The 26474-nt window shown below is 35.7% G+C and overlaps 1 protein-coding gene across 2 annotated transcripts; it reads right to left on the bottom strand.

Moving 5' to 3' along the window:
- Positions 1 to 2324: 2324 nt before the first annotated feature.
- Positions 2325 to 25878, bottom strand: oxtrb (oxytocin receptor b). Of its 2 annotated transcripts, XM_005168771.6 has the most exons (3): positions 25656 to 25878; positions 22628 to 23661; positions 2325 to 5796 (listed from the first exon to the last, which is right to left on the bottom strand). In XM_005168771.6, exons 2-3 carry the CDS (start codon positions 23547 to 23549, stop codon positions 5570 to 5572), a joined length of 1149 nt encoding a protein of 382 aa, XP_005168828.1. In that variant the 5' UTR covers positions 23550 to 23661; positions 25656 to 25878; the 3' UTR covers positions 2325 to 5569. The 2 variants fall into 2 exon arrangements, with proteins under 2 accessions (XP_005168828.1, NP_001186298.1); NM_001199369.1 differs by lacking the exon at positions 25656 to 25878 and having other exon boundaries at positions 5570 to 5796; positions 22628 to 23549.
- Between the last annotated feature and the right edge of the window lie 596 nt (positions 25879 to 26474).

Here is a 26474-nt window from a genome sequence, read left to right as displayed (position 1 = left end):
CCATGTATTTATTGTTTAAAAAGTATACTGTATATATATATACACACACTAGGAAATATTCTTTACAAGAAAATTAATAATTTTATTCAGCAAGGAATCATTAAATTAGAAAAATTAAATAAATTAAAATAAAAATGTAAAATAATAATAATAATAGCTAAAATAAATAATTTTTTATAAATACATATTATAAATAAATCATTGATTTTATCAAAAGTGACAGTAATAAAATTCCCAACGTTAAAAGGAAATGATTCCACACAAAAAACACAACACTGCAGTTTTTAAATACAGTTTTGACCAAAATTAAAAGATAAAAAAAATGATAATAATTTTTAAATCCTTCCTTAAAGGATTGTCTTAATAAAAAAACAGCGTATCCGATACTATTTAAGTGTTTTATAACTGATAGTATTTAGAGTAGCACAAAAATGAAAAAAATAATAATAATAATGAAAATAGTGTTTTCAGCATAGTACAACGCAGTAACTGAAGCTGTAAAGTTGTGCTGAAACACTAGGTGTCAGTACGTATCCATTTATATTCGACGAGGATAAACTACCTCTGGGAATTTTTTTTTTTTTTTAGATTGAAAATCACATGCTGGGACAGATGATTTTCCATTTGTCTGAAGAGCCTGCCTAATCATCTGTCAAATAATATTGCTTAATCTAATTCAGCCGTTAACATTTTTTAACTAAAGAACTCCTCCAGTTTAGTCTTTTTAGTGCAATTGCAGATTTGTAATGAGGTTTTAATGTGCTTCTGTCCCAAGACATACTTTGAAAATATGACTGATGAGTCTGTTAAGATAACTCATAATTAAAAGGTTCAGCCTCTTTGTTCATGGAACAAACATTATTCCAAAGACACACACGGCGGCAACTTTATTAGGTACACGACGTAGATACCAAGTTTGACTCACTTTTGCCTTCACAACTGCGTCAATTGTCCATGGCACAGATTCACTAAAGTTCTGGAAAAATACCTTAGAGATTTTAATTTTCCTTATTGATATTTGAGAGGGTACCACAGTGGCTCAGTGGTTAGCACTGTTGCCTCACAGCAAGAAGGTCACTGGTTCGAGTCCCAGCTGGGAAAATGAATGAATGATATTTGAGATTGACTAGCCAGAGATGTTTTACTGGACTGAGATCTGCTCACTGTTAAGGCCATTAGACTCATAAGGGGATGGATATAGTTAGCAACAAGTATGGCACTACAGCCCAAATGTGCCCAAAAATACCCAAACCATTACACCGCCAGCAGCAGCCTGAACTAAATCTAGCTAGATGGTGCAACTCTTTATGCTGTTGATTAAAACGTGTGATCCTGCCATCCTATTATCAGAACATAAATCAACACTTATCAAGCAAGCATCTTTTTTTTTCTTTTCTACTATCCAGTTTAGGGGAGCTTATGCTAATTGTAGCTGAATTTTCAGAGCAGTTTACTTAGTTGACAGGTAATTTACTGCTATGCTCTTCTTCTGCTGCTGTAGCTCATTTGATTCAAGTTTTATTTAGTTTAACTTTAGTCTCTGACTTTTCTATTGAACCAATGTGAACCATTCTCCTCTGACCTTCAGCTTCAACAAGACATATTTGGCCACAGAACTGCCACTGACTGGATATTCTATATATGAAAATAGTTATATATATATATGAAAATAGTTATATATATATATATATATATATATATATATATATATATATATATATATATATATATATATATATATACATAATAGTTTTATGTGATTAGATAGTATGTATGAAAATGCAGATCAGTAGTTCCTAAAATACTCAGACTACCTGTCGGGAATTTACAACCACGCAAACTTCTCTTAAATCACGTTTCTTCCTCATTCTGCGAGTGGTTTGAACTTTAGCTTTTTATACTGACCACATGTCCGCGATTAAATGCATCAAGTTACTTTGTGATTGGCTGAATAATTACATATTCACATTAACAAGTGGTTGAAACGTGTTCCTAATAAAGTGGCCGTTTTAGTGTAGATTTAAGTTTTAAACCATGTAAATCCAAATACATCCAAGTTTTTAAACCAAATCTGATATATTAACCATATATGAAAAATGACTGGATTCATAATGAGTAATTTACAGTATGTGGGCTCGCATCTTCTGATTGCTAATCAAGGAAAAACTTGAACGTCTTTTTTAATGCTAGCAGGGCTTCAAAAATGGAAATGAATTGTTTTATTATTTTGGGATCCGTTGAAAGCATTTTAAAACAAGAAGCAAAGGCATTCTCCTTTAGCAATTTATCAAGTTCATTGCTATCCACATTCATCGTCAAAAGCATTTATTAATAAATAATATTTTATTCCTTTCGAATGAAACACAGCGACTGACTTATTTACAGTATATTTACAGTATGCTCCTACAAAATACGCATGTGGCAACAGTTACACAATAACAATTAAAGATATTGGCATTGTTTACTTACCCTCACATCCCAATCTGACTTCTCTCTAACTAATCTCTGAGCTGCTGTTTTCTGTACTGTATGAAGAAAGCATATTGTGTTATGCAGTTGTCAGGCTTCGTGAAAGTGCTATAAAAGTCCATGCAACTGATTTTAACTCTAAATATTCACTTTATATGCATATTCAAATTTATGATAATTCAGCTTTCAGCAAACGTGACTGCAAATAACAAGACACAAAAACGCTTCATGACTTCAAAAGAATATAGCACCAAAGATGTTGTTGTTGTTGTTTTTGCAGTCCAAAAAAATTCAAACAAAAAGTTTTAAATAGTTTTGAAACAACATGAAAGTAAGTCAATTATGACAGAATGTTCACTTTGGGCTAAATAGTTCCTCTTCAAAAAGAGGTGGTTCCTTCGCTTACACACATACATTCATATATAGAGAGAGGAAAAGTGCTGATTCTGAGTTCATGACATTTGTTACTTACTGTCTAAAGTGTGGTTCATACCTTATAACTTGTACTAGAATAAAAGGTGCTGACTTGGCAAGTACATTTTAAAAAGGACACTGTCAGCCGGTCATATGCTGTATTTTTTAGCAGTGCAGTGCATTTACCTAGTCAAGCTTTTAAATGTCATTATCTCTGAAATAAAAAAACACAGAGCTATTAAGTTTTGTGAGTCAGATTCATTTGAAGAAATAAAAGCCTGACATTATTAGATGTCAAATATTTATTTACACTTTGAATTCTTGTAAACATCCAAATGGATAATTATGCCAAAATGTTTAAAACTTGTCACTGCAATGTCATAATAACATCATTTTAGGGGATGATCTCTTATTTTAAACTTTTTGATGTTTTTGTCGTTTGCATTAATCACTTTTTAACCCTTGTGCACTGTTCAAATTGACTACCATATTGTTATGGTAGGAATGAATTCATCCACTGAATTAAACTGCTGTAAAAATGCATCAGCATGCATTCATATTTTTTTCTTTTTTTGTTGTTGCATAAATCTGTTAATCAACCTCAGTCCTGATCAAAACTACAAAATTGTTTAGAAAAATACAGGATTTTAAGTTTTTTAATGCCAGATTCATAAATGATTTCACCGATTTGGTTGAAAAAAACACACAAAATGACATCTTTCAATATAAAAAGTAATTGTGGACTGGATTTATTTGTATCTTTTATCCCAGTCTTGGACATCTGAAAGATTAGTAACAACATTAGCTTTGATGCGTTGTTATATTTTCATTTGTTCTCCCTAATTTACTGTTGGTGGCTGTTTTTGGCCCCATTGACTTCCATTAAAACCACATTTGATGGTGCAAAAATACACAGTCTTTGTTTTTGTTTACTCCGTGTAGTTCTGAGAGCTGAGATGCATATTTAGATTTTCTCAGGCACATCAAGGTAAGTGTGCAAAGGGCACTCTCACATACACACACTTTAATTTGCTGGTGTACTCCATATAACATCCAGAAACTAAACTTTTTTGCCCAGGCCTTTCTAAAGGGTTAATGGTGCCAACTGATCATCAGCAGTACAAATGACAAATCTGACAAACCACCAACAACCAAAATTGCATGATTATATGGTGTCATGGTTTTGTTATAAAAAAAAAGTGGGAGGTCAATGAGGCAAAAACAGCCACTAACAGTAAATCAGAGAGAGAGAGAAAAAAAAGAATAACAATCAAAAACAATGTATCAAATGGTATGTTGTTTCACATCTCCAAAACTGTAATGAAAGGTACAAAAAATCCAGTCCAAACTTAGGGTGCTTTCACACCTGTGAATAGATTCAGTTGTTCCGAAACAGAGATTACAATTGTTACCTTGTTGCTCTTTGCTCTTGGAGCGGTTCGCTTTCAGACTGCAAAGTTTCTAATCGGAACAATGAGCTAAAACAAGTTACGTGCGAGTAAACTCTCCTCACATTGGTCAGAGTGTCATGGTCTATTTTGCAGCGTCCCGCTAAGCTGTCAGGAGAGGTGGTGGTTTGGTGGTGATTGACAGGGTGCGCGCGCTACGTGTCTGAGGAGAGACGCAGTGGGGAGGGGTGAGAAGGGTGCACGACGATGCCTATTTGAGGACCGGGAGGGAGACGCGAGATTACGGGAGATCATCACTTGTTTGCGGGCATCCGGAGACTCGCGAAACTTCCCGCCATACTCATAATTCTCTCTTCATATAGCCGTAAGCCTATTACAAATCTATAAAACACTGTGATATAACCGCGCTCGGATCGGATCGGATCGGATCGCTTTCTCACTGCAATCTAACCGCTCCAGGATTCGTTTCAATCGAGCCGAGACCACCTCATTCAAGCGATCTCGGAGCGATTACTTTGGCGCGGAACAGAGCGCGATTGCCCTGTTCACATATGCCAAACGAACCGCGCTAACTGGGCAAACAAGATACGTTCCAAAACAAAAGTGTAGGTGTGAAAGCACCCTTACTTTTTATTTTAAAAATATGTCATTTTGTGTGTTTTTTCCACCAAATCAGTGACATAATTTATGAATTTGGCAATTAAAGAGTAAAAATCCTGTAATTTTCTAAGCAATTTAGTAGTTTTGATCAGGACTGAGGTTAATTAACTGATTTTTGCAAAAAAAAAAAACTATGCAGTTTTACGGCAGTTTAATTCAGTGGATGTTTTCATCCCTAACATTAATAGTAAATTTGCGCAGAGTGTATTGTTGAGTTTTTAAAAAAAAAAAAATTTACCTAAAGCATTTTCTCAAAATGTGTATCAAAATAAGATTTGTCAACAAAAACCATTCTGCTAGCTGCAACACAGAAAAAAAGTTATGGCCAAATAAAACTCAAAATCACCCCAGAGTGGATGAAAACATCCCCAACAGCACATAAAGGTTAATGGACAACAGCTTGGAATGACCCCCCCCAAGTTTTTCGTATGTGACATTTGAAAAAGTAATGGTCGTACATAAATTAATGGCTCATTTAAGACAGGCAAATATATTTATAAAGATACATATTTTAGGCCAACGAAGAAATCATCCATGACTAATGTAATTGAGGTCTGCACCACACCTGTAAAAAGTCTGTAATTCCTTAGCTTATGTTATCTTATAGTAGCGTCCGCTTATGTAGTGGAGGACTGTGTCACACTCTTCTGGCTGCTGGAGCTCCTCATGGCACCCGTCCCTGAATGGTTTTTATTTCTCCAGTGCCTCTTACAGCCACAGTGTGAAACCGTAAGGCAGCGCTGCATGAGATCCCGGAACAGATGACCAGCGAAAAACATGTAGATCCAGGGGTTACAGCAGCTGTTGAGACTGGCCAGAAGCATTGCGATGATGAACGCCATAGCTGTTTAAAACAAGATAAAAAAAGGTTATTAAAATAATCATGAGAGCATTAAATATGAAGATTATGCGTTAAGTAATAGAATAGAGTGTAGATATTGTATCCGCAAACTATTGATTTTTTTAAATGAATAGATTGACTGAGTTCATTTTTATTTTGCATTTCTATTGTTTTACTTTTATTTTCTTGTTATTATTTAATTTGTATGTATAGATTCTATAAACAAATATTTATTTGATAACATCAGCATACTATTGGAATTTTTATAAATAGACAAAACATTTTTTATTAATTTTTAATTCTAGTTTTTATCATTTATTATTATTATTATTATTATTATTATTATTATTATTATTCATGTATTTATTTGTTTGTTTATTTATTTATTTATTTATTTACTTTGTCTACATAGCTTATATGAACAAATATATTTCTTTGGCAACTAGTTAATATAAAGCTTTTACCTTAACATTTGTGTTGTATTTTTTATTCCAATTTATTTTATTTGTTTGTTTTCTTTGTTTGTCATTTAATTGAACTATTACAAGTTCAAGTATTACAATGATGAGATGTAAAACAAGTCTTTAATGTCCGATGTGTATATGAAGTTTCAGCTCAAAATACCACACAAAATTTGCCCCTTTTAGGCTTAGATCCAAATTGTGTCGTTTTGGTAACTGTCACTTTTAACTTAAATGAGCTTCTGCTCCCAGCCCTCTTTTCAAAAGAGGGCGAAGCTAAACACGCCCATGTGTCATTCTAGCAGCAGCTTCAAAACTAATGGTGGATGGCTGCTTCTCACTCAGGGCTGTCTATGCTAATGAGGATGGGACTGTCATGCTTTCCCACTTCCATGACACCTGCAAAGGGAGAATGTCAATCAAAGTGTTTCTGCAGACAGTTTTTATGATGTGTGATTACAAAAAAATATTATTTTAATAAATAAAATTATTATAATTTTTTTTTTTTACTATTAGAAGCTGGTTATTTTCACAGACTGTTGCCAAACAACTGTGTTTAATACCCTTTATAAAAGTGATTTCTGCATAAAAACCCTCTGCACTGAGTTTATGACTTTAGTCTGTTCAGATTCTAACTTCCATACCAGTACCTTCAACTAATGTCTTGAGTTTTCTTTCTCTTTCTGACCCAAGCATCAATACTGTGTATATTTTTCTCTGATAGCATCTGTAAAAAAACAAGTATCTTAACAACAAATTCTTGTGAGGACAAATGACTGTTCAATCATCCTGGACCACTAAAACCTCTGTCATTTTCTGTACTCAACCAGTTTCTGATGACATTTCTTACCCAAGGCGAAACTTAAGTATGTCATCACTTACTTTTTTTTCTGTGATATTTTATGCCCAGTCCACTGCTCCATAATGACAGGCAGCGCATTGTGAAATGAATGAAGAAATTTCTATCTAGCAGCAATGAATTAGTATTCGAGCCCCAGTAGGACCATAATCCATCATTACTTCTACATTCAAGACCTCATTCCATGTGAGAAACTGAAAAATAAAGACTAAAGCCTAAAACTTTTGATAGCGTTTCTGAAGATAAATCTTTCTCACGATGCATTCAAACTGAGATCCGTACAACTCTTTAGAACGATTCATGATATTATCGAACAATACACTGAAATGTAAGATCTACGCTCATTGAAAACCTGTGTACTCATTACACAGCAGGATGTGTCCCTGTTGGGTCAAAATATACCAAGAACATGATAAATCACAACATATTTAAAGGTTTCCTAAAGTGCTTCGAACCATGCAATGTGTTAACATAGTTTCAACTGAAACAGAAAGACAGGGCGAGACATATTAAGCAGCTCCTCTTTAAAAAAAACAATGCTGTTTAATGTATCATAGCTCAGACAGTGAGAGTCAGTGGGATAAAAGTCAGCCTATAGTCTAATATGGAGTCTAACCATTTATAATACCCCCCGTATTGCTTTAAAATACAGCATTCTGTGTACAATTGTGTCAAATGGGTTCACTTTAAACGTTGAGTTATTTATTTAACCCAATGGTTGAGTTAAACATATTTGGTGCTTTGTTGGGTTATTTTTAACATTTATTAGATTATTTATTAATAACTCAACTAGTTGAGTTAAATATTTAATGCTTTGTTTGGTTTTTAATTTTTATTTGGTTATTTATTTATTATCTCAACCAGTTGGGTTAAAAATTTGAATTTCAACAGTCAATCGATTTAACTGACACAAAACAGCCGTATTAATATGTATGCGTAATGTTGTTTTTGCCTGATAAAGTTTATTTAAGCTATAACACAATAACATTGTTGTTATTTTTTTTCAAATTACCTCTCGGTGTTGTGTTTATATATCCGTTTTACCATCCAAGACCATCTTTTAGAAGCGTTTGGATGTGTTAAAATGTATTGTACATTATGGAGCCAGCTGCAAATCAAATTCACTGTTAAAATAGTTGGGTTAAAAATACCCCAACATATAATCCAACTACAGGTTATTACAGCACCTTCCCAACTATGGGTTATTTTAATCCAGTGTATTGGGTTATATAATTTAACCCAATACATTGGGTTATTTTGATTAAACGTTATTTTTATTTCATTCTGGTATTACTATTGCTTCTATTACTAGTACTACTATTAATTTTATAATTACGACTGTGTAAATAAATAACATGCATTATTAAAATAATATTGAAAATGCTTTTTTTCCATTACATTTTAGTTCCAGACACTTTTCTTCAAATAAATCAAGAATCCCAAACAATAAAGAAACAGAACAAAGTACAGACAGTTATAAACTGTGCAAGCAGAAAATCATGTGTTGATGGAGCAGAATATGGAGCTCTGTGTGCTGTAGAGACTGTGCAGCAGCTGCAGCTGGCTCCATAATATACAATACATTTTAACACATCCAAACGCTTCTAAAAGATGGTCTTGGATGGTGAAACGGATATATAAACACAACACGGACTCAAGGAGAGCTAATTTGATAAAAAAAATTACAACAATGTTATTGCATAATAGCTTAAATAAACTTTAGAACACAAAAACAACATTGCGCACACATATTAATACAGTTGTTTTGTATTAGTTAAATTGGTTGACTGTTGAAATTCTAATTTTTAACTGGTTGAGTTAAAAAACAAATAACCAAATAAAGACTAAAAGTAACCCAAAAAAGAACCAAATATTTAACTCAACATGTTGAGTCATAATTAAATAAATGAATAAACGTTAAAAATAACGCAACAAAGCCCCAAACATGTTTTACTCAACAAGTGGGTTAATTAAGTGGGCAAGAAGGTCGCTGGTTCAAGTCCTGACTGGACCAGTTGGCATTTCTGTTTGGAGTTTGTATGTTCTCCCCGTGTTGGTGTGGGTTTCCCCACAGTCCAAAGATATACGGTAGGGGTCACCAATCCTGGTCCTGGAGGGCCGGTGACCCTGCAGTGTTTAGCTCTAACTTGCCTCAACACACCTGCCTGGGTGTTTCAAGTATACCTAGTAAGACCTTGATTAGCTGGTTCAGGTGTGTTTGATTAGGGTTGGAGCTAAAATCTGCAGGACACCGGCCCTCCAGGAACAAGTTTGATGACCCCTGATATACGGTATAGGTGAATTGAATAAATTAAATTGGCCGTAGTGTATGTGTGTGAATGAGTGTATGGAAGTTTCCCAGTACTGGGTTGCAGCTGGAAAGGCATCCGTTGTGTAAAACATTTGCTGGTTAAGTTGGCGGTTCATTCCGCTGTGGTGACCCCTGATGTAATAAGCAATAAGCCATAAATGGATGAATGGAAAGTACCATTATTTGCCACATGCAAGAAGAGTAAAAGCAGTACTCAAGTGTGAGTACTCAAGAATAGTTAGTAGTGAGTATTACACCATGAACATTATTCCACCTTTTACCCTACAAATTAAAAATGTAGCTTACATTAGTGCCATTTTTTTTATAGATTTAAATTTCCAAGTGCAGGTTAAATTATTTGTAATTCGCATACTATACATTTAAAATGTGAGATTAATGCATGAGCAAACATTACATTGATTTATGCACCTTTAAAAAGCTCACAGAAAGCAGCTTAATGTGTTTACATGTGGAGTGAAATCAATATGTAAATGTATTGTTTGATATGTTAATGCACTTTGAATCCTGCCTAAAAAGCAACAAGTGTCCGGCATTTAGTGCCACGAATCAAGCTCGTGCAGCACTGACAGAATACTGTACATGCAATGTGTGCGTGCATTTACAAACGTAACATTCTGTAGTGCATTTAGTTATTGTTTAAGGCCATCTGGTGATTTCAGTCATCATACAATTTACATCCTTCATCTTTTAATCAGTGACATGAAGTCTAATCAGTCTCTCAGTCTTTGCATCTAATGATTTTGTGCCTTCTTGGACACTATTACAGTTTTTCTCAGTCGCTTTGGTGCATTTCTCATTACACTATTTACACTTGCACAACAGTTAATGCATTTCTCAAAACAATTAGTCATTTGTGCACATCCTAGAAGCAGTTTCTCATTCTTTTCAACAAATTGCAAATGCTTTTGGACAAGCATCAATTGCTTTCATACAACTCTCTGCTGTGTTATAACATTATCATTTGCTTCTGTCATGTCAGTCAAAATGAACTAAACTTGTGAATGCTGAATAGTCATTCCATATAAAACTAATAGCCCTCATTTTATTACTTGAGTCATTACGTACAAAAATGGTGAACTAGTTGTCAAAATCTGTCAAACTAATTTTATAAAACAAATTTAAATCTTTATTTTCCTGAAAATGTCTTTAAAATTGAACAATTTGATGAATGATATACAGACCTGCATATGTTGTACTGCAATATTGTGTACAGTTGTGCACAGCTCTACCCAAAGGGAGTTTATGTTTGTTGTAAATAAGGGTGTGTTTATTCTTTTGCACAATGCTGTGAGTAAATTAGGATTGCAAAGAGCAAATGCAGTAAAAATGTGAAACATACATATTTAGTGTCTTGTACTCAGATAACTCACTCAATGCAGTGATGTCTCACTTTACTGTAGTTTTCAAATGGCTGTGCAAATAGTCTATAGTGCTGTCTTGAGCATTTTCAGGATGTGTCACCAAAATCTGACTTTTTTTTGCATTGAAAAAATGTACAGAGTAAACTGTCATAATGAAAACATGACTAAGCCATTTGACTATCTTGCTCATAAACAATGGTGTCAGGACTTTTCATTTTGACGATACTGACTCTTTGATTGACATGAATACTTGCTTTTGAGGAATGAACTATCCATTTTGAGCATGTGACGCGCTTTTGCAGGTTATCAGCTAGGTTTTGCAGTTTGCACTAATTGTTTTGAGAAATGCATTAACTGTTGTGCAAATGTAAATAGTGTAGTGAGAAATGCACCAAAGCGACTGAGAAAAACTGTAATACTGCTACTGTGCATTTATAAAGCGTCCAAGTATTGAGGTCAGTCTGTCTGATGTGATTTTCTATGCACAATTCGATTGAATGGGAATTGTAGGACTGATTTTCTTAATTAGTTAATCATTGTATGCCAGGACAAAAAAACAAAGTAGTTACTGCAGGTTGAGGGACAATAGCAGTAATTTAAGTATTTTTCATTAATTTTCTTTTTGGCTTAATCCCCTTATAAATCAGGGGTGCCACAGCGGAATGAACCGCCAACTTTGATTGAAATATTTATAATTTGTTATAGTACACCAATGATTGTAATCTACCGTGTGTGAAATGTTGAATGCAGATACTTTAAAGAGCCCGTATTATACATGAAATAGGGTCATATCTTGGTTGTAAGGGTACCCAACAACAGTCTAATATGCATGCAAGGTCAAAAAACACTTTCATGGTCTTATAATCTGCATTTATTTTTACCTAATTATCCCAGCGACTCCTGTATGAATCGTCCAGTGATTCATTTGTTCCCAAACCCCTCCTTAGCGCGAAGCTAATCTGCGCTGATTGTACCAAGGACAGCCTGTTGCGATTGGTCGACTGCCTTCAGTCAGAGTGAAATGCCAAACAGCTAATCAGCAATATAAAAGTAATCACAGTTCATAGTATACACGCTCGATAGTGTAGGCGTGGATTTTAGCTGCCAGTGGGTCAATGTAAATACAGTCGATGGACTTGAAAATTCAGACGACTAACTATGTTATTGAGCAAAAACTCCAAAAACTGTCGAGAAGATCACATAGCTTGTCTCACTCAGCTCTTTTCACAGACACAAACACACACACACACACACATTGGCCTCGTCCGCGCACACACACACACCTCCGGGCGACAACGCGCGCAAACACACACACACACAAACACACACACATACCTCCGGACGACAGCGCACGCACACACACACTACCCTCGTCCACGGAGCTCCATAAACAAAGCAGCACGCGTCGCGTTTTTAACGTGACTTTTAACGTGATAAGAGAATAAAGCCAGTTAACCTGATACAGTACATGCGGTTACAAGTAACAAATCACAACTAAATACATTTGCAAGCCAGAGTCAACGAGGCAACAACTTTAATCGCACGTACTTACACTTGAGAAATGGAGGAAGAAACCCATCCTGACGTCCATCATTAAGTTTCTCTTTACTGATCCTTCCTTTAACAAACGCCGATGAAGTATTCTTTGTAGCATGTAGCTTGCAGAAGTTTCCAGTAGTTTCCAACTGCTTGGTTATAATGCTGAGGTTTCATCTTTGGGTAGAGACTCGATATAATATCCATCTGCACTGTGACTTCAATCGACCGGCATGTTTGTGTGCGTGTGTTTGTGGGTGTGTGTGTGTGTCTGGGTTTCTGCGTCAGAGGGCGGGGCCTCAGGTTTGAAATCTCCCGGGTTTGCGCGTGCACGTGAATAACTTGGTTTCGTTCGTACGTCATGGCGAAACACCTAATGACTCGGTATCAAGGCGACTCGTTTGAAGCACTATGAGTCGACTCTTTTATAGATGAATCAACCGTTTTAAACACTGTACTCTTACAGATTTAAGCCTTAGCAGGATACTTCACTTCACTTAGAGCTGTGTTACACACTACATGGAGGGGAATTTTCAAAAACCTATAATATGGGCTCTTTAAAAAAACTCTGTGAGGCACATGAGCATCAGTGAGCAATGATGAAATGATCAATGATGAAAACTTTACGTATCATTTTAATATCGAATTCAATCTCTATTTCCCCGTTCAGTGCCTCTTTACGGGAACTCCAACAATTTTGAATTGGATTATTTCAAAACGCCTGGCCTAATATTAGATCATTGTCTTTTATGCTATGCCTTTTAAAGTACAATAGTTCTCATAAGAATGAAATCCAGACTCTGAGAAAGCATAAATGTCATTTTAATGCAGTGTTTCATAAGAACGACTCTATATTTAGAAAGTCTCTCAATTGTATCTTTTAAACATGATCTTGAAACCTCTGTAATATGTTTACTTTTAAATTTCAACGTGGTCCAAAAGTCTGAGACCACTAGTGAAAATATACACACTGACTGGAAAAAAGTCAGTCAGAAGTATACAGATACTTAACCTCTTCATGGTCATCAGACTTTTTAAGTTCATTCATTCATTTGTTTTCCTTTGGCTTAGTCCCTTTTTCATCAGAGGTCACCACAGTGAAATGAACCACCAACTATTGCGCCATATTTCCAGCATTCACACACATGCACACACTCATACACTACGGCCAATTTTGTTAACCCAATTCACCTATAGCACATGTTTTGGACTGTGGGGAAACCGGAACACCTGGAGGAAATCCACGCGAAACACGGAGGCACTAGCAAACTTCACACAGAAATGCTAACTGGCCATCTGGGACTCAAACCACTGACCTTCTTGCTGTGAGTTAACACACTGATGCTAACCACTGATCCACTGTGCCACCCTTTTTTTAGTTCACACTTAACAATAATGCAGTGTCTAGTTTGTGAAGATAAATTCAGGTTTCGAAACAAATTAATAAATAAATATTTTCTGAAATTCTGTGCTAATGGTTGTATATTGTGCATCTCAAAGGTAAACCTTCTAATTTAAAAAAAAAATAATTATGAAACAGTTTTGAATAATAACACACATTACACACATCATCTCTAAAATTAGTATTTCAACTCCAACTACAGCCAATTTTGACTGTCTCTGTCTCCCAAATCTAACGTTCAACTTCAGTCATAATCAAAATAATTAAATGTAATTTCACCAAGTTATACAAAAAGTAAATTTGCATGGAACATCTATTTTATGTATTATTTGTAATTTCAACTAAACATTTTGTCTGTCCCTGAATTCTGGGTAATCCTGTTAAAGGGCCATGACACCCCCCTCTTTCGGTTAAAGTCTACTTCAGAATTTTTTCAAAAGATGCATGATTAATGGGCGTGGAGCTCCGCGAGCATCGGGCAGGAGTGGGCGTGGCCAGCAGGGGAGAAGGTGAGCAAATAACTGCTGTTGTCAGTTAGCTCACAAAATGAGACACAAAGAGGAGACGCATGAGTTTATAGTTTACAAAGTTAAAATGCAAAGAAATGAACAGTGATTTAATGCCCTGCTACATTTGTTATTTGTAATTTCATATACAGACAACCACAATTTATATCATTATAAAGATAATCGTGTTCATGTAAACACTATAAATGAGGACTTCTCCCTCAATCCCCGTATCCAGCAGACTCAGTGCAGCAGGTCTCCTGACCCGTCTATTTTAACCAATAACCCTGCTGGTAATCTGGAGGATTTAGGCAAACACAGCAGCACGGCGATGTGTCTGAATGTGAACGAACTCCTGATAAAAGACAGCGTCCGCCATTCTCTAATTCTCGTGCTGCTCTCCTGATAAAAATGCTTGCAGCACACACACAGCTTTGCTGTATGATCGGCCCTGACAAGATCGCGGGGGAAAGCGTGCAACAAACCAAACCCCGTGGATGATGGAAACAAACGCATATGAGCCTTCATGAACGGCTAAATACTGTGCCGTGGTTTCCGTATCTCTCAGCTCGGGCTTGACACTGGCAGGTCTGGCAGGTCTCATGAATAATTAAGCAGCCGGCCCTTCTCATAGGATAAGAAAACTCCGCTATGAATAATAATGAGAAACCGACGCGACCCAAAAATCATTTTATACCCGGAAGCTGAAATTAGCTAACAAAAGCTCAAAATTATCTAGTTTTCCCCACAATTAAAGCTGACAGGTGCTAACATTGTCTTAACTAATGCTCAAAACACACACATCTGTTAATATAAAAAAAAAAAGTTCTCCGGGGTGTCCTGAACCTTTAAGCATGGGGCCCTATCATACACCCGGCGCAATGTGGCGCAAGACGCAACGCAATTGTTATTTGCTACTTTCACCTCGGCACAAGGGTTGTTTTGAGGCATTGCACCACACTGTTTAAATAGCAAATGTATTTGCGCTCATATGTGCGCCCATAGGTGTTCTGGTCTAAATAAGCAGGCGTGTTTTGGCGCGTTGCTATTTTGAGAAACTGTAAATAGTCTGTTCTTTAGACCAGAACAAAGTCGGTCTATTGTCTGCCGCAAAGTGCGCCTGGCTTACACACTACACACAAGATGTAGAGCAATTCGCAAATATCTTTACATATGAAAAATATATAATATATGAAAGATATATATAATAAGGATATATATAGGATTTAAATATAAAGATTAAGATATTACAAAACATATTAATTTCTAGCCTACATGAATTTAAAAACCACTGCCGTCATACTTTCTTCATCTCGGGAGGCTTTTTCAGTTCATTCAATTTGCTTTTGTATAATGGTATTATTATTAGCAGTATTATTTATTATATCCATATTTATATTTGTTTTATTAAAAACAAGCTTAGATTTGTCCACCTGTCAGGTTTTAGACCATATCGGGCACAGCATGTGTATTTGGATATAACTCAGGTTTTTGAACACACTTCTTTATTATTGTTCATTTATTCGTTTGCTGGAAATTAGAACTGAATTTAGAAACAGTTTTGAAACAAATCTGTGCGCTTAACAAATGAAATTAATTATTTATAGGCTAATTGATGTCTGTGCGTAAAGGTTTCCCTATCCACGAGAGCAAAGGCGAAAGTGAACTTACTTTATGTCATGTAAATAGCAAATGCGCTTATGGCGTGACGCAGCTGGCTCTTAAAGGAAATGGGAGATGAGACTCTGATTGTTTTATTCTCAAAACACACCTATACCTTATTAAGAAAATAAACTCAACCCTTTTAGAACATGTGCCACGGTGCAAAGCGGATTTTCCCGTCCTTAAATTTGCAAATATGGATTCTGACACGCCCTGAAAGCGTTTGCGCCCTGCGCTTTGCGCATGGACCGTCAAAATGAGCCCATGATCTTTAATGCACTGATAAAGCTGTGAAGGGATGTCACAGGAATCTCTGGAAGGTATTGAGGCATGTCATTGTTCTACTGAGATTAATTTGTACAAAATGTTAAGCATGCACCTAGAGCTGCATGACTCTGGCTAAAATGAGAATCGCGATTTTTTTGCCTAAAATAAAGATCACGATTTTCTCATGATTCAATAGATATAAAATAAAGGTTAATATGAGTGGGCTATTAGTATTGCTATTCTCAAACATGTGGTAAAACGGCAATAGGCTTTGTGTAGCTGTACTGTTGGTTAAAATGCTAAATTTTGTATAGACTTGGAATGGTGGACTTGAACAGACTTTAGATTTGTCCTGGTCATTAATGTTGATGATAATTCAAATGTTAAATTATTGTGTTTGAGACATGCTTACAATCTGTAATTTTCTGCTTAAAATCTGTCACTGACCTGATTTTACTTTTGATACTTTTTTGGGCTAAAATCAGTCAGCTACATCTGGCAGCACTGTGTGCGCTTCGGTTCACTTCCCGCACGGCTCCCAAACGATCACTCTGTGCCACAAACTGATTGTTATTTACAACTTTATTACCTGTTATTCACAGCTTATGCAGGTTCTGTTCACTAAAGTAAACTTCATTTAGAGGCGCCCTCCCTCCCTGTGGTAAAAGCTCATGCCACGTGTGATTTTTGCGGTCGTAAATACATTACATGAAGACAGAAATTACATTTTTGGAGTGAATTATATCTTATAAATACAACATGTGACTCTTTCAACACCATTTGAAGGTGTCCACCTTGCTGAACAACGTATGTAAAATAATGTAAAGACTTGTGCTGCCACCATTGCTTCTCTCCTGAACTTGAAAATATGATTGACAGAATCGTAGAAATGCTGGATTAAGATCGTCTAGGGGGTCATATTGAGATCGCGATCAGATCGGGATACGATTAATTGTGCAGCAAATTAATTATTTTTCAACTGAAATTCTGCTATTCAGTGAATATTTTTCATTAATTTATTAAGAAAAAAAAAATGGTACAAAAATTGCATGCAATTCTGTTTAGACATCTTGAGCTAAAACCCAAAATCATGTACTATAAAATGTCAACTATGTTAATGCCAACTCTTTAAGTAGATAAAATGTTTACCAGAAAGTTAAACAACAATTAGCACCTGAATCAAATGTTCCCATATCACAGCGTTTTGCAGTTTTTACATGGATTCAAACTGGAAAAACTATACATTTGTTGTATATCATTCCTGGGGCAATACAGTGGCTCAGTGGTTACCACTGTTGCCTTATTGCGAGAAGGTCAAAGGTTCGAGTCCCGGTTGGGTCATTTGGCATTTCTGTGTGGAGTTTGCATGTTCTCCCCTTGTTCGTGTGGCTTTTCTTCAGGTGCTCCGATTTCCCCCACAGTCCAAAGACATACAGTACGCTATAGGCGAATTGGGTAAGCTAAATTGGCTGTAGTGTGTGAGTGTGAGTGTGAATGAGTGTGTATGGACATTTCCCAGTACTGGGTTGCTGTGCAAAACAAATACTGGATAAGTTGGCGGTTCATTTTGCTGTGGTGACCCCTGGTGAATAAAGGGACTAAGCCAAAGGAAAATGAATGAATGAATGAATGTCAATCCAGTTTTAGGTCAAAGAATGGAAAATACTAAAAAATGTACCTTATGTAAAATGACCCTCATGTCTGTATCTTTACTGTGGTGATTAATATGCTTCTGGCTTATTCATGAGAATAATTATTTTAACTCTAATTCATGTTAAACAACCATATCTGAAAAGTATATCCTATGGCTATATTCCAGAATGACGATGCAAATATTAATCAAGCCTGAACTGGAAAAAAGCTTCATTTTCACACATGAATTAACCATCAATTGAGTAGAACATCACTGAAAGTCTTTGTGCTGGAGTAGATTTTACAGAGCGGTCCTTCCCAGGCTCAAATGACCGTTTTTAGGATTAGCATTTCAGTATTAGCAATGTTTAAATAACCATGCAATGTCACAAAGCTTGTTTATTACTTCATTTTTGGCCGAGATCTATAAATGCTAATGGAAGCCCCACCACTATTTGACCAAAAGTTTGTCGGCTATTGTTGATTTCTAAAACTTGTGTAGTTATACATTTATAATTAATATTTTTGCTGCTTGTTCTAACTACTTTAAAATGAACAATACACTACCTGACAAAAGTCTTGTTGCCTATCCAAGTTTTAGGAACAACAATAATGACTTGACTTCTAGTTGATCAGTTGGAATCAAAAGTGGCTTATATAGGCAAAAGACTCTAGATTACGCTTATTTTACCAAAATAAAATATGATCATGATTTTTAATGATTTAATTAGGACAGTAAGGTCTGATTTTGCTTAGACAAAAGTTTTGTCACTTAACAGAAATAATGTACAGTATAGAATATAAAGTCATGGTGCAGTGGAAACAGAATGAATATTGTGTGTGACTCCCATAAGCTTGGAGGACTGCATCCATACAGCTCTGCAATGACTCAAATATCTGATTAATAAAGTCATCAGTGTTCTTGCAGGACTCTTAGAGTTCATCAAAATCCTTTGAATTCATCTACAATACCCCATCCTTCATCTTACCCCAGACATTCTCAATAATGTTCTTGTCTGGTGACTGGGTTGGCCAATCCTAGAGCACCTTGATCTTTTTGCTTTCAGGAGCTTTGCTGTGGAGGCTGAAGTATGAGAAGGAGCGCTATCCTGCTGAAGAATTTGCCCTTTCCTGTGGTTTGTATTGTAATGGGCAGCACAAATGTCTTCATACCTCGGGCTGTTGATTTTGCCATCCACACTGCAGATCTCTCGCACATCCCTGTACTGAATGTAACCCCAAACCATGATTTTTCCTTCACCAAACTTGACTGATTTCAGTGACAATCTTGGGTTCATGTGGGTTCCAATAGGTCTTCTGCAGTATTTGTGATGATTGAAATGTGGTTCCACAAATGATCAACTAGAAGTCAAGGTAGTATTTTTTGCTTATACAATTGGGATCAATGACACGTCTTTTGTCAGGCAGTATACAATTCTTGAGGTTTGTTTTGGATAGCTTAATTGTTTTATGTTCAATCAACTTAAAACTGTAATTGTTAAGTTAACCTAATCAGTTTGAGTTTGGATGATATGAAGGTATTGTGTGGAACCCAGCATTATTTATAGTGCACACTGTAAAAAATGCGGGGTGCCACAATTTAATCATGTTGTCCCAACACAAACCAATTAAGTTAACTTAAATGTTTCATGTTAAATAAACTTCAATTTGTGAAGTTGTCCCAAAAAGTTCAAGAATTGTGTTGTTTCAGCTCATTTTACGTGTGTAGTTTGAACAAGCAGCAAAATCATTTGTTTGAGTGTAAGCTAAGCTGATTCTTTGTTTTCTAAACCGTCACTGATTGTCATTATATTGCAGCTCACTATGCACATATCCTAAAGTAACCTTAATTGCAGCCGTTTTCAACTTGGCTGTGGAGGAGTAATAATAAAGCAGGGTGTAAAAGGAAATGTGCAGCAGATGGATCCCTTCCAGTAGTGTTCATTTGGGCTTTGTGGGCTTGATAACAGCATAGGGCCTCCTCACAAATGATCTTATGAAATTACATGGAAATGATACTCCTTCGGATGCAGTCAGGATAAAGAGGAACCGCTTTGATGTCACGCTACATTTGCTTTACTCAAACCACCTGAGGGTGTTTGAGCTTTGAACCGCTATTCCGGGACTCCTGTCTTCATTTTTCTCTGTCTCTATCTTGCTGTGAGGGATATTTTGGGGTTTGTGCAACAATTGCTGGACTTTAAAGCACTGAATTTAGGAAGAAATGACGAATACAGGACAACTTTCCAATGAAGAGAAAAATACAGACTGAAGCAAATGACTATCTTTATGTAAAAAAATTTGATCACCCATTATTCTACTGCATTTTAAACATCTTGAAGTATTGCTATATAATAGAGTCCTCATGCTTTGTTTAAACACATAGGCTAGAAAGTTGAATAACCTGCAGATTACATGGATGTAAATGGCTTTTATTGCTGTTAGAGGGCATGATCTAGATAGGCCTACAAAAATACACCAGACTTGAATTTTCATGGTTTAAGGGTGGTTTCAATCCAAGATAAGCAAAGAACGCATACATTTAGACATAAAAAAATATTGCTTTTTATTTATTTACTGCTACAAATATGTCTATTCTCCAAATACCAGCTTTTCTATGACTGCTGGAACAGCTGAACACAATAAAACATATGGATATTACCCACACTGCAAAGCAAATCTGTAATTTTACGTTTTATTTGCGATGAAAAAAAAAGTAAAATAATGTAAATATAAAATATTAAAATACAGAAGTTTCTGGTAAATTTCTGTAATTTAATATTCGTTATTTTATGGTAAATTTCTGTAATTTAAAGGCCATTATTTTACTTTTTTAACCGCATAAAAAAACGTATAAATACAGATTTTGTTTTACAGTGCACCCAAAAAACTTTATGAAATGTTATGCTTGAAATGTGCATTGTTAAATGCACTGCTTGACAAAAGTCTTGTCGTCGATCCCAGTTGTAAGAGCACCAAATAATAACTTGACTTAGTTGATAATTTCGAAAAGTGTCAGAAGATTGATTTTTCTGATGAATCATCTGTTGAACTGCACCCCAATCATCACAAATACTGTAGAAAACCTATTGGAACTGGACTCAAGATTCTCACAAATCAGTCAAGTTTTGTGAAGGAAAATTATGGTTTGAGGTTACATTCAGTATAGGGGCATGTGAGAGATCTGCAGAATGGATGACAACATCAATAGCTTAAGATATCAAGACATTTGTGCTGCCAGTTACAAACCACTGTAGAGAGGAAATTCTTCAGCAGGATAGCGCTCCTCATACTTCAGTCTCCACATCAAAGTTCCTGAAAGCAACGAAGGCTACTCCAAGATTGGCCAGCCCAGTCACCTGAAATGAACATTATTGAGCATGTCTGGGGTATTATGAAGGAGGAGGCATTAAAGATGAATCCAGAGAATCTTGATGAACTCTGGGAGTCCTGCAAGAACGCTTTCTTTGCCACTCCAGATGACTTTATTAATAAGATATTTGAGTCATTTAATGCAGAGATGTATAGGTGCAGTCGTCCAAGCTCATGGGAGTCATACACAATATTAATTCTTTTTCCACTGCACCATGATTTTATATTGTATAATGTACATTATTTCTGTTAAGTGACAAAACTTTTGTCTAAGCCTTTCATATAAGCCACTTCTGATACCAAGTGATCAACTACAAGTCAAGTTATTATTTTTTGTTCCTAAAACTAGAGGACAAGACTTTTGTCAGGTAGTGTACAAAAAAAAAGATTACTAGTACTTTTAATTTGTCTCCATTAATTGCAAAAAAAAAAAAAAAAAATGGATTTACTATAAAGCACAGTGCAAGGCAAAAATTAGTATACTGGTAAAATAATAAGGATAATTGTGTCCTGTGCTTTTGAAATAATCCTTTTTTGCTCACCAAAGCTTAAATAAACATGAATAATACTACAATAATATTGTAAAAGATCATTTCAGTCTAAAAAAAGTTTTCTGTTGATACATTTAAATTACTCCCATCTCCAGCATCACATGACCCTTCAGAAATCATTCAAATATGCTGATTAGCCAACTTAAACATTTTTGATTAATATCAGTGAGAACAGTACTTACTATTTTTGAGGAAACTTTATCAACTTACTGTTTAAAAGTACAGCAAAAATATAGTATCAAGAACACACAAAATTGGTAAAAAGTGACGAAAAATTCTGATGTGACAAATTAACTTGAAAAATGTAGCAGTTTCCACAAAAATATGAGGAATAAAATGTTTTCAACACTGAGCTGAGATCAAGCTCTCCATAAACATATCTTAATGTTTCCACAATTTTACATATATCTTTATTTTTTACATATATCTTTATTTTATATATATCTTTACAATTAAGTCTGTAATTTAGTTTTTAATAACTCATACCACTTTCACATTACATCTGTGTTAAAAAAAAATTGGGATCATTTTTACAGTGTTAATTCAGACATTTTAAAGGGATAGTTAACCAAAAAAAATTAATTTTGGTTAATATTTACTCATCCTTTACTTGTTTCCAACCAGTTTGAATTTCTTTGTTCGTTTGAACACACAAAAATATATTCTAAAGAACGCTGAAAACCTGTAACCATTGACTTTGATGGTATTTATTTTTCCTATTAATGGATGTCAATCTTTACAGGGTTCCATCTTTCTTCAAAATATCTTCTTTTGTGCTCAACAGGAGAAAAAACAACAACAACAAGTATAGGGTGAGTAAATTATTACTGCATTTTAATTTTGTGGTGAACAATCCCTTTAAGACCTTCGATTTCAAGAACATCTTGCATTACCTTCTCTTGGAGCCATGGGATCCCAAGCGGACCACATCTGAACGAAGAAGAAGGGCGTCCAGCAGATGATGTAAGCCATGACGATCACAAACGTCATTTTCACCGTCCTGATCTTGGCCTTGGAGATCAACTTGACGCTGCTGACGCGAGAGAGCGCGGCGCCTTTGGTTGGCCTTGGGGTCAGGGACAAACACTGGTCTCGCCGGGTCTTCAGCCTAAAGTTTTGCCATATTTTATAACTTATCAGTCCGTAACAGACACTTAGAATGGCTACGGGGATGATGTAGATGGTAAGACTAATCCATGTAACGTAAGCCTTCGCGCCCCAGGGCTGAACAAAATCCCCCCAGCAGTCGAACACCCCATCGCCAACTTCTCGAAGAGAGAAAATATACACCTGCGGCAAACTGAACAGCAGGCTTATAATCCAAGAGGCCAATACGTAAAAACGGTCCTTTCGACGGCGCAGGGAACGGAGAGGCTGCCAGATAGCCAAACATCTGTCGATGGACATCAGCACAAGCATGTAAGTGGACGCGAACATGCCAACCACCTGTAGGTACTTCACTAAACGACACAGAAAGTCTGGTCCATAAAAGCGAAAGGTGATGTCCCAAATGAGTTGGGGGAGGACTTGAAAAACCGCCACCACCAGGTCAGCAATGCTCAAGTGTTTCATAAAGTAATACATCCTCGACTGGCCGTGTTTACTCGTCTGGATGGCCACAAGGACGCACAGGTTTCCGGCGAGCGCCAGCAGCAGAATCAACACCAGCACCGTGACTTCGACTTTAGCAACTTCTTCGTTGCGCTTCAGGGGGTTCACAGTTTGGTTCAATCCTCTGCTGTCGTTTCCCCTACTTGAGTTGGCCCAGGAGTCGTTAATGGGCCAGAGGATCACGTCTTTTAGCAGGCTCTCCATTGTGCGTAAAAAAGCGCGTCCCAGCGCCGCTCTCACTCGCTAAATATCATTACACATGAGTGAAATCATTCAGTTATTATTAGCACCATACGTTGAGGATAGCTCCAGTTCACTGCAAAATAAAACAAAAATATTAAGGTCGATGTTGTTTCGAGAAACACACTTACCATAAAATGCACCCCCTCTGAAGTGTGCATATTAACTTAAATTGATTAAAAAATATGTGTATGGGAGTTTCCCAGTGATGGGTTACGACTGGAAGCGCATCCGCTGCGTAAAACCAACACAATCTCACGGCAATTCGTAACTTTTTGATTTAGTGGCTAATTTTTATGAATTCGTACGATCTAATTCGTACAATTTAGTACGATTTGCTCATCCCCCAATGACGGATGGGTTTAGGGGCGGGGTTACGCCTCCTTTTTAAAATTGTACAATTACGTACAACTGAACTTTTACGAATCTATACGAATAAGCCACTAAACTGGCAAAACGTAAAATACTTACGTTTTCTCGTGAGATCATGCTGGTAAAACATGTGCTGGATAAATTGGCGGTTCATTCTGCTGTGACGACTAAGCCTAAAAGAAAATGAATGAATACTAATAATAAATTAGTTATGACAACTAATGCCAGTGAACTAATGCCATGAATGGAACCCTTAGAGAAGATATATATTAAATAAATAAATAGATTTAATTTAAATAAAATACTGATTAGATAAAGTAAATTGTGTGGAAAAATGTGTGGTTTAATTGAAAAACAACACCAATTTTATCTTTTCTGTTTGTTTGAAACCCACCAAAGGCTTAAAAAGGGTCATAACATCAGTCTAATTCAGTCAATATTTTTTATTTTTACATTTATTTGTGCATTTTAAAATGCATTTCACTTTTTGTTCTTGCTTAAAATAATAATTATATTAAGTTTTAATCAAATATGGCCCTTGATTTTTTTTCTTTAAATGTAGACTGGGTGCATTTTACTGCAGGGGTGCATTCTCGGCACAAGCCGGCAAAACAATGGTAAAGTCCAGATCAGATGCGTGGCCGGCCGGAAGTGCGGTATGCACATCACAAAAGCAGCATTTTGTATGACAATGTATAACAATAATTCATATTTTTACAGTATTGTGACGGTTGGGTTTAGGGTTGGGGTGAGGGTTGGCATTAAAAAATACAATTTATTTGGTAATTTAATAGATAGCATGAATAATACTCTGTACAACTACTGTTTTTATGATACTGTGATGGTTGGGTTTAGGGTTCGGGTGGGGGTAGACATTAATAAAATACAAAAAATAGTAAATTTAAAAAATAATATAAATTATTCCCGTTAACTTCCAGCCGCAACCAAATCCGATCTAGCAACTACCAGGCAAAACTCACAGTTAAGGAACTGTGAGAAATCTGGCTTTAGAATTTTCTTTCAAGCACAAGCTGTTGGGGTTTGTGTTGCGCAACCCATCGTGCAGTTGTAATTTGTTCAAATACTTGTAAAGAAAGCACCTAATTGCATGAAATACATATAATATGAAAAATAGTCATTTGTCAACGTTCCGACTGGTGAGGAGACTGTCAGGACTCTCGCGTCCTACTGTTGCTATGGTTACCTATTCGCGTGTGTCAGGTGAAAAATGGTTCTGACAAACTTTTGTGGTGAATTAAATCTTTGGAACTAAAATGTAAATTTAGACCACAATACTCAATCGTAATACATGCATGAAACTATTAATAATTTAATTAACAAAGCAACATGCAATTTAATATTTTTTTACATTTAAATTGTATATAAGCCTAAATATATATTAAAACATGTATTATATTTAAACCTTACAATTTTCTCATATATATATATAAACTCAATATATTTACTCACCCTTTACTCTTCACCACTTTAAATTTCTTTGTTCGTTTGAACACAATAGAAGATATTCTGATGAAAGCTGAAAACCTGTAACCATTGACTTCCATAGTATTTCCTATCAATTGTCATATATATATATATATATATATATATATATATATATATATATATATATATATATATATATATATATATATATTATTATTATTTTTTAATGTAAATATAAATATAAACACCCACCTGAAAATTTCAAGAAAGGTCCATTCCGTATGTCCTGGGTCTGACATGAAGTTATCAGTGATGTATGGCAAAACTGCAGCGTTGACTTTCTCCTGGGCGCTCGGATACAGCAGCTCTGACTGCACAGACCTCACAGCGGAGCTCAGTTATACGAGACTGCACTGGGTGGATTTATCCTCTCCTGCATTTACACATTTCTACCAATGTGGGGCATTGTGCTGTGCTGGAATATTGAATGCATTTAATGATGTTTATGGAAACAATAAACAACTTGTAAATATACTTAATACTTAAATAAATATACTTTTTTGGAATACCTCAAAAAGCATACAAAATATACTAATGGGGCATGTTCTCCATGAAGATTAGTTTTTTTTAACTCAAATGGTCTGTAGCAATTGGTTTCCTTAAATGATTTGAGATGCCTTAACTTGTTTGGTTTTACAGTACTCAGTTGGTTTAAGTTGTTTTCATTTTTTGGATTTTACTGTGCTCAGATTGCTTAGTTGACTCAAATGGATTAAGTTCACAGTACTCATTAGGATTAGGCTTTGAACTTAAATGGTTTGAGTTACCTTAACTCTTTGGGTTTTACAGTGTAGTGTGTGTGGGAATGAATGTGTATGGATGTTTCCCAGTATAGTTGCAGCTGGAATGGAAACATATAACGGTTCATTCCGCTGTGGTGACTCCTGATGAATAGAGACTAAGCCCAAGGAAAATGAATGACAATAAATATTTATTATAAAATATTTTCTTGTTTGCTTATCTCTTAGGCGAGTACTAAACTCAGTGTGAGAATAAATGGATTCACAAGCA

Source organism: Danio rerio, chromosome 6, assembly GCF_049306965.1.
Source record: "Danio rerio strain Tuebingen ecotype United States chromosome 6, GRCz12tu, whole genome shotgun sequence".
NCBI lineage: Eukaryota > Metazoa > Chordata > Actinopteri > Cypriniformes > Danionidae > Danio > Danio rerio.
Note: the sequence above shows the minus strand (reverse complement) of the source record. Positions and strands in the feature narration are given on the sequence as shown.

What these genes read in the sequence shown, in the direction of transcription:
- oxtrb (XM_005168771.6), bottom strand. Translation starts at nt 23,549, where the DNA reads ATGGAGAGCCTGCTAAAAGACGTGATCCTCTGGCCCATTAACGACTCC. An exon ending in TCCCATGGCTCCAAGAGAAG is followed by an intron (nt 5,797 to 22,627) that starts GTAATGCAAGAT and finishes TGTTTTAAACAG; the next exon opens with CTATGGCGTTCATCATCGCA.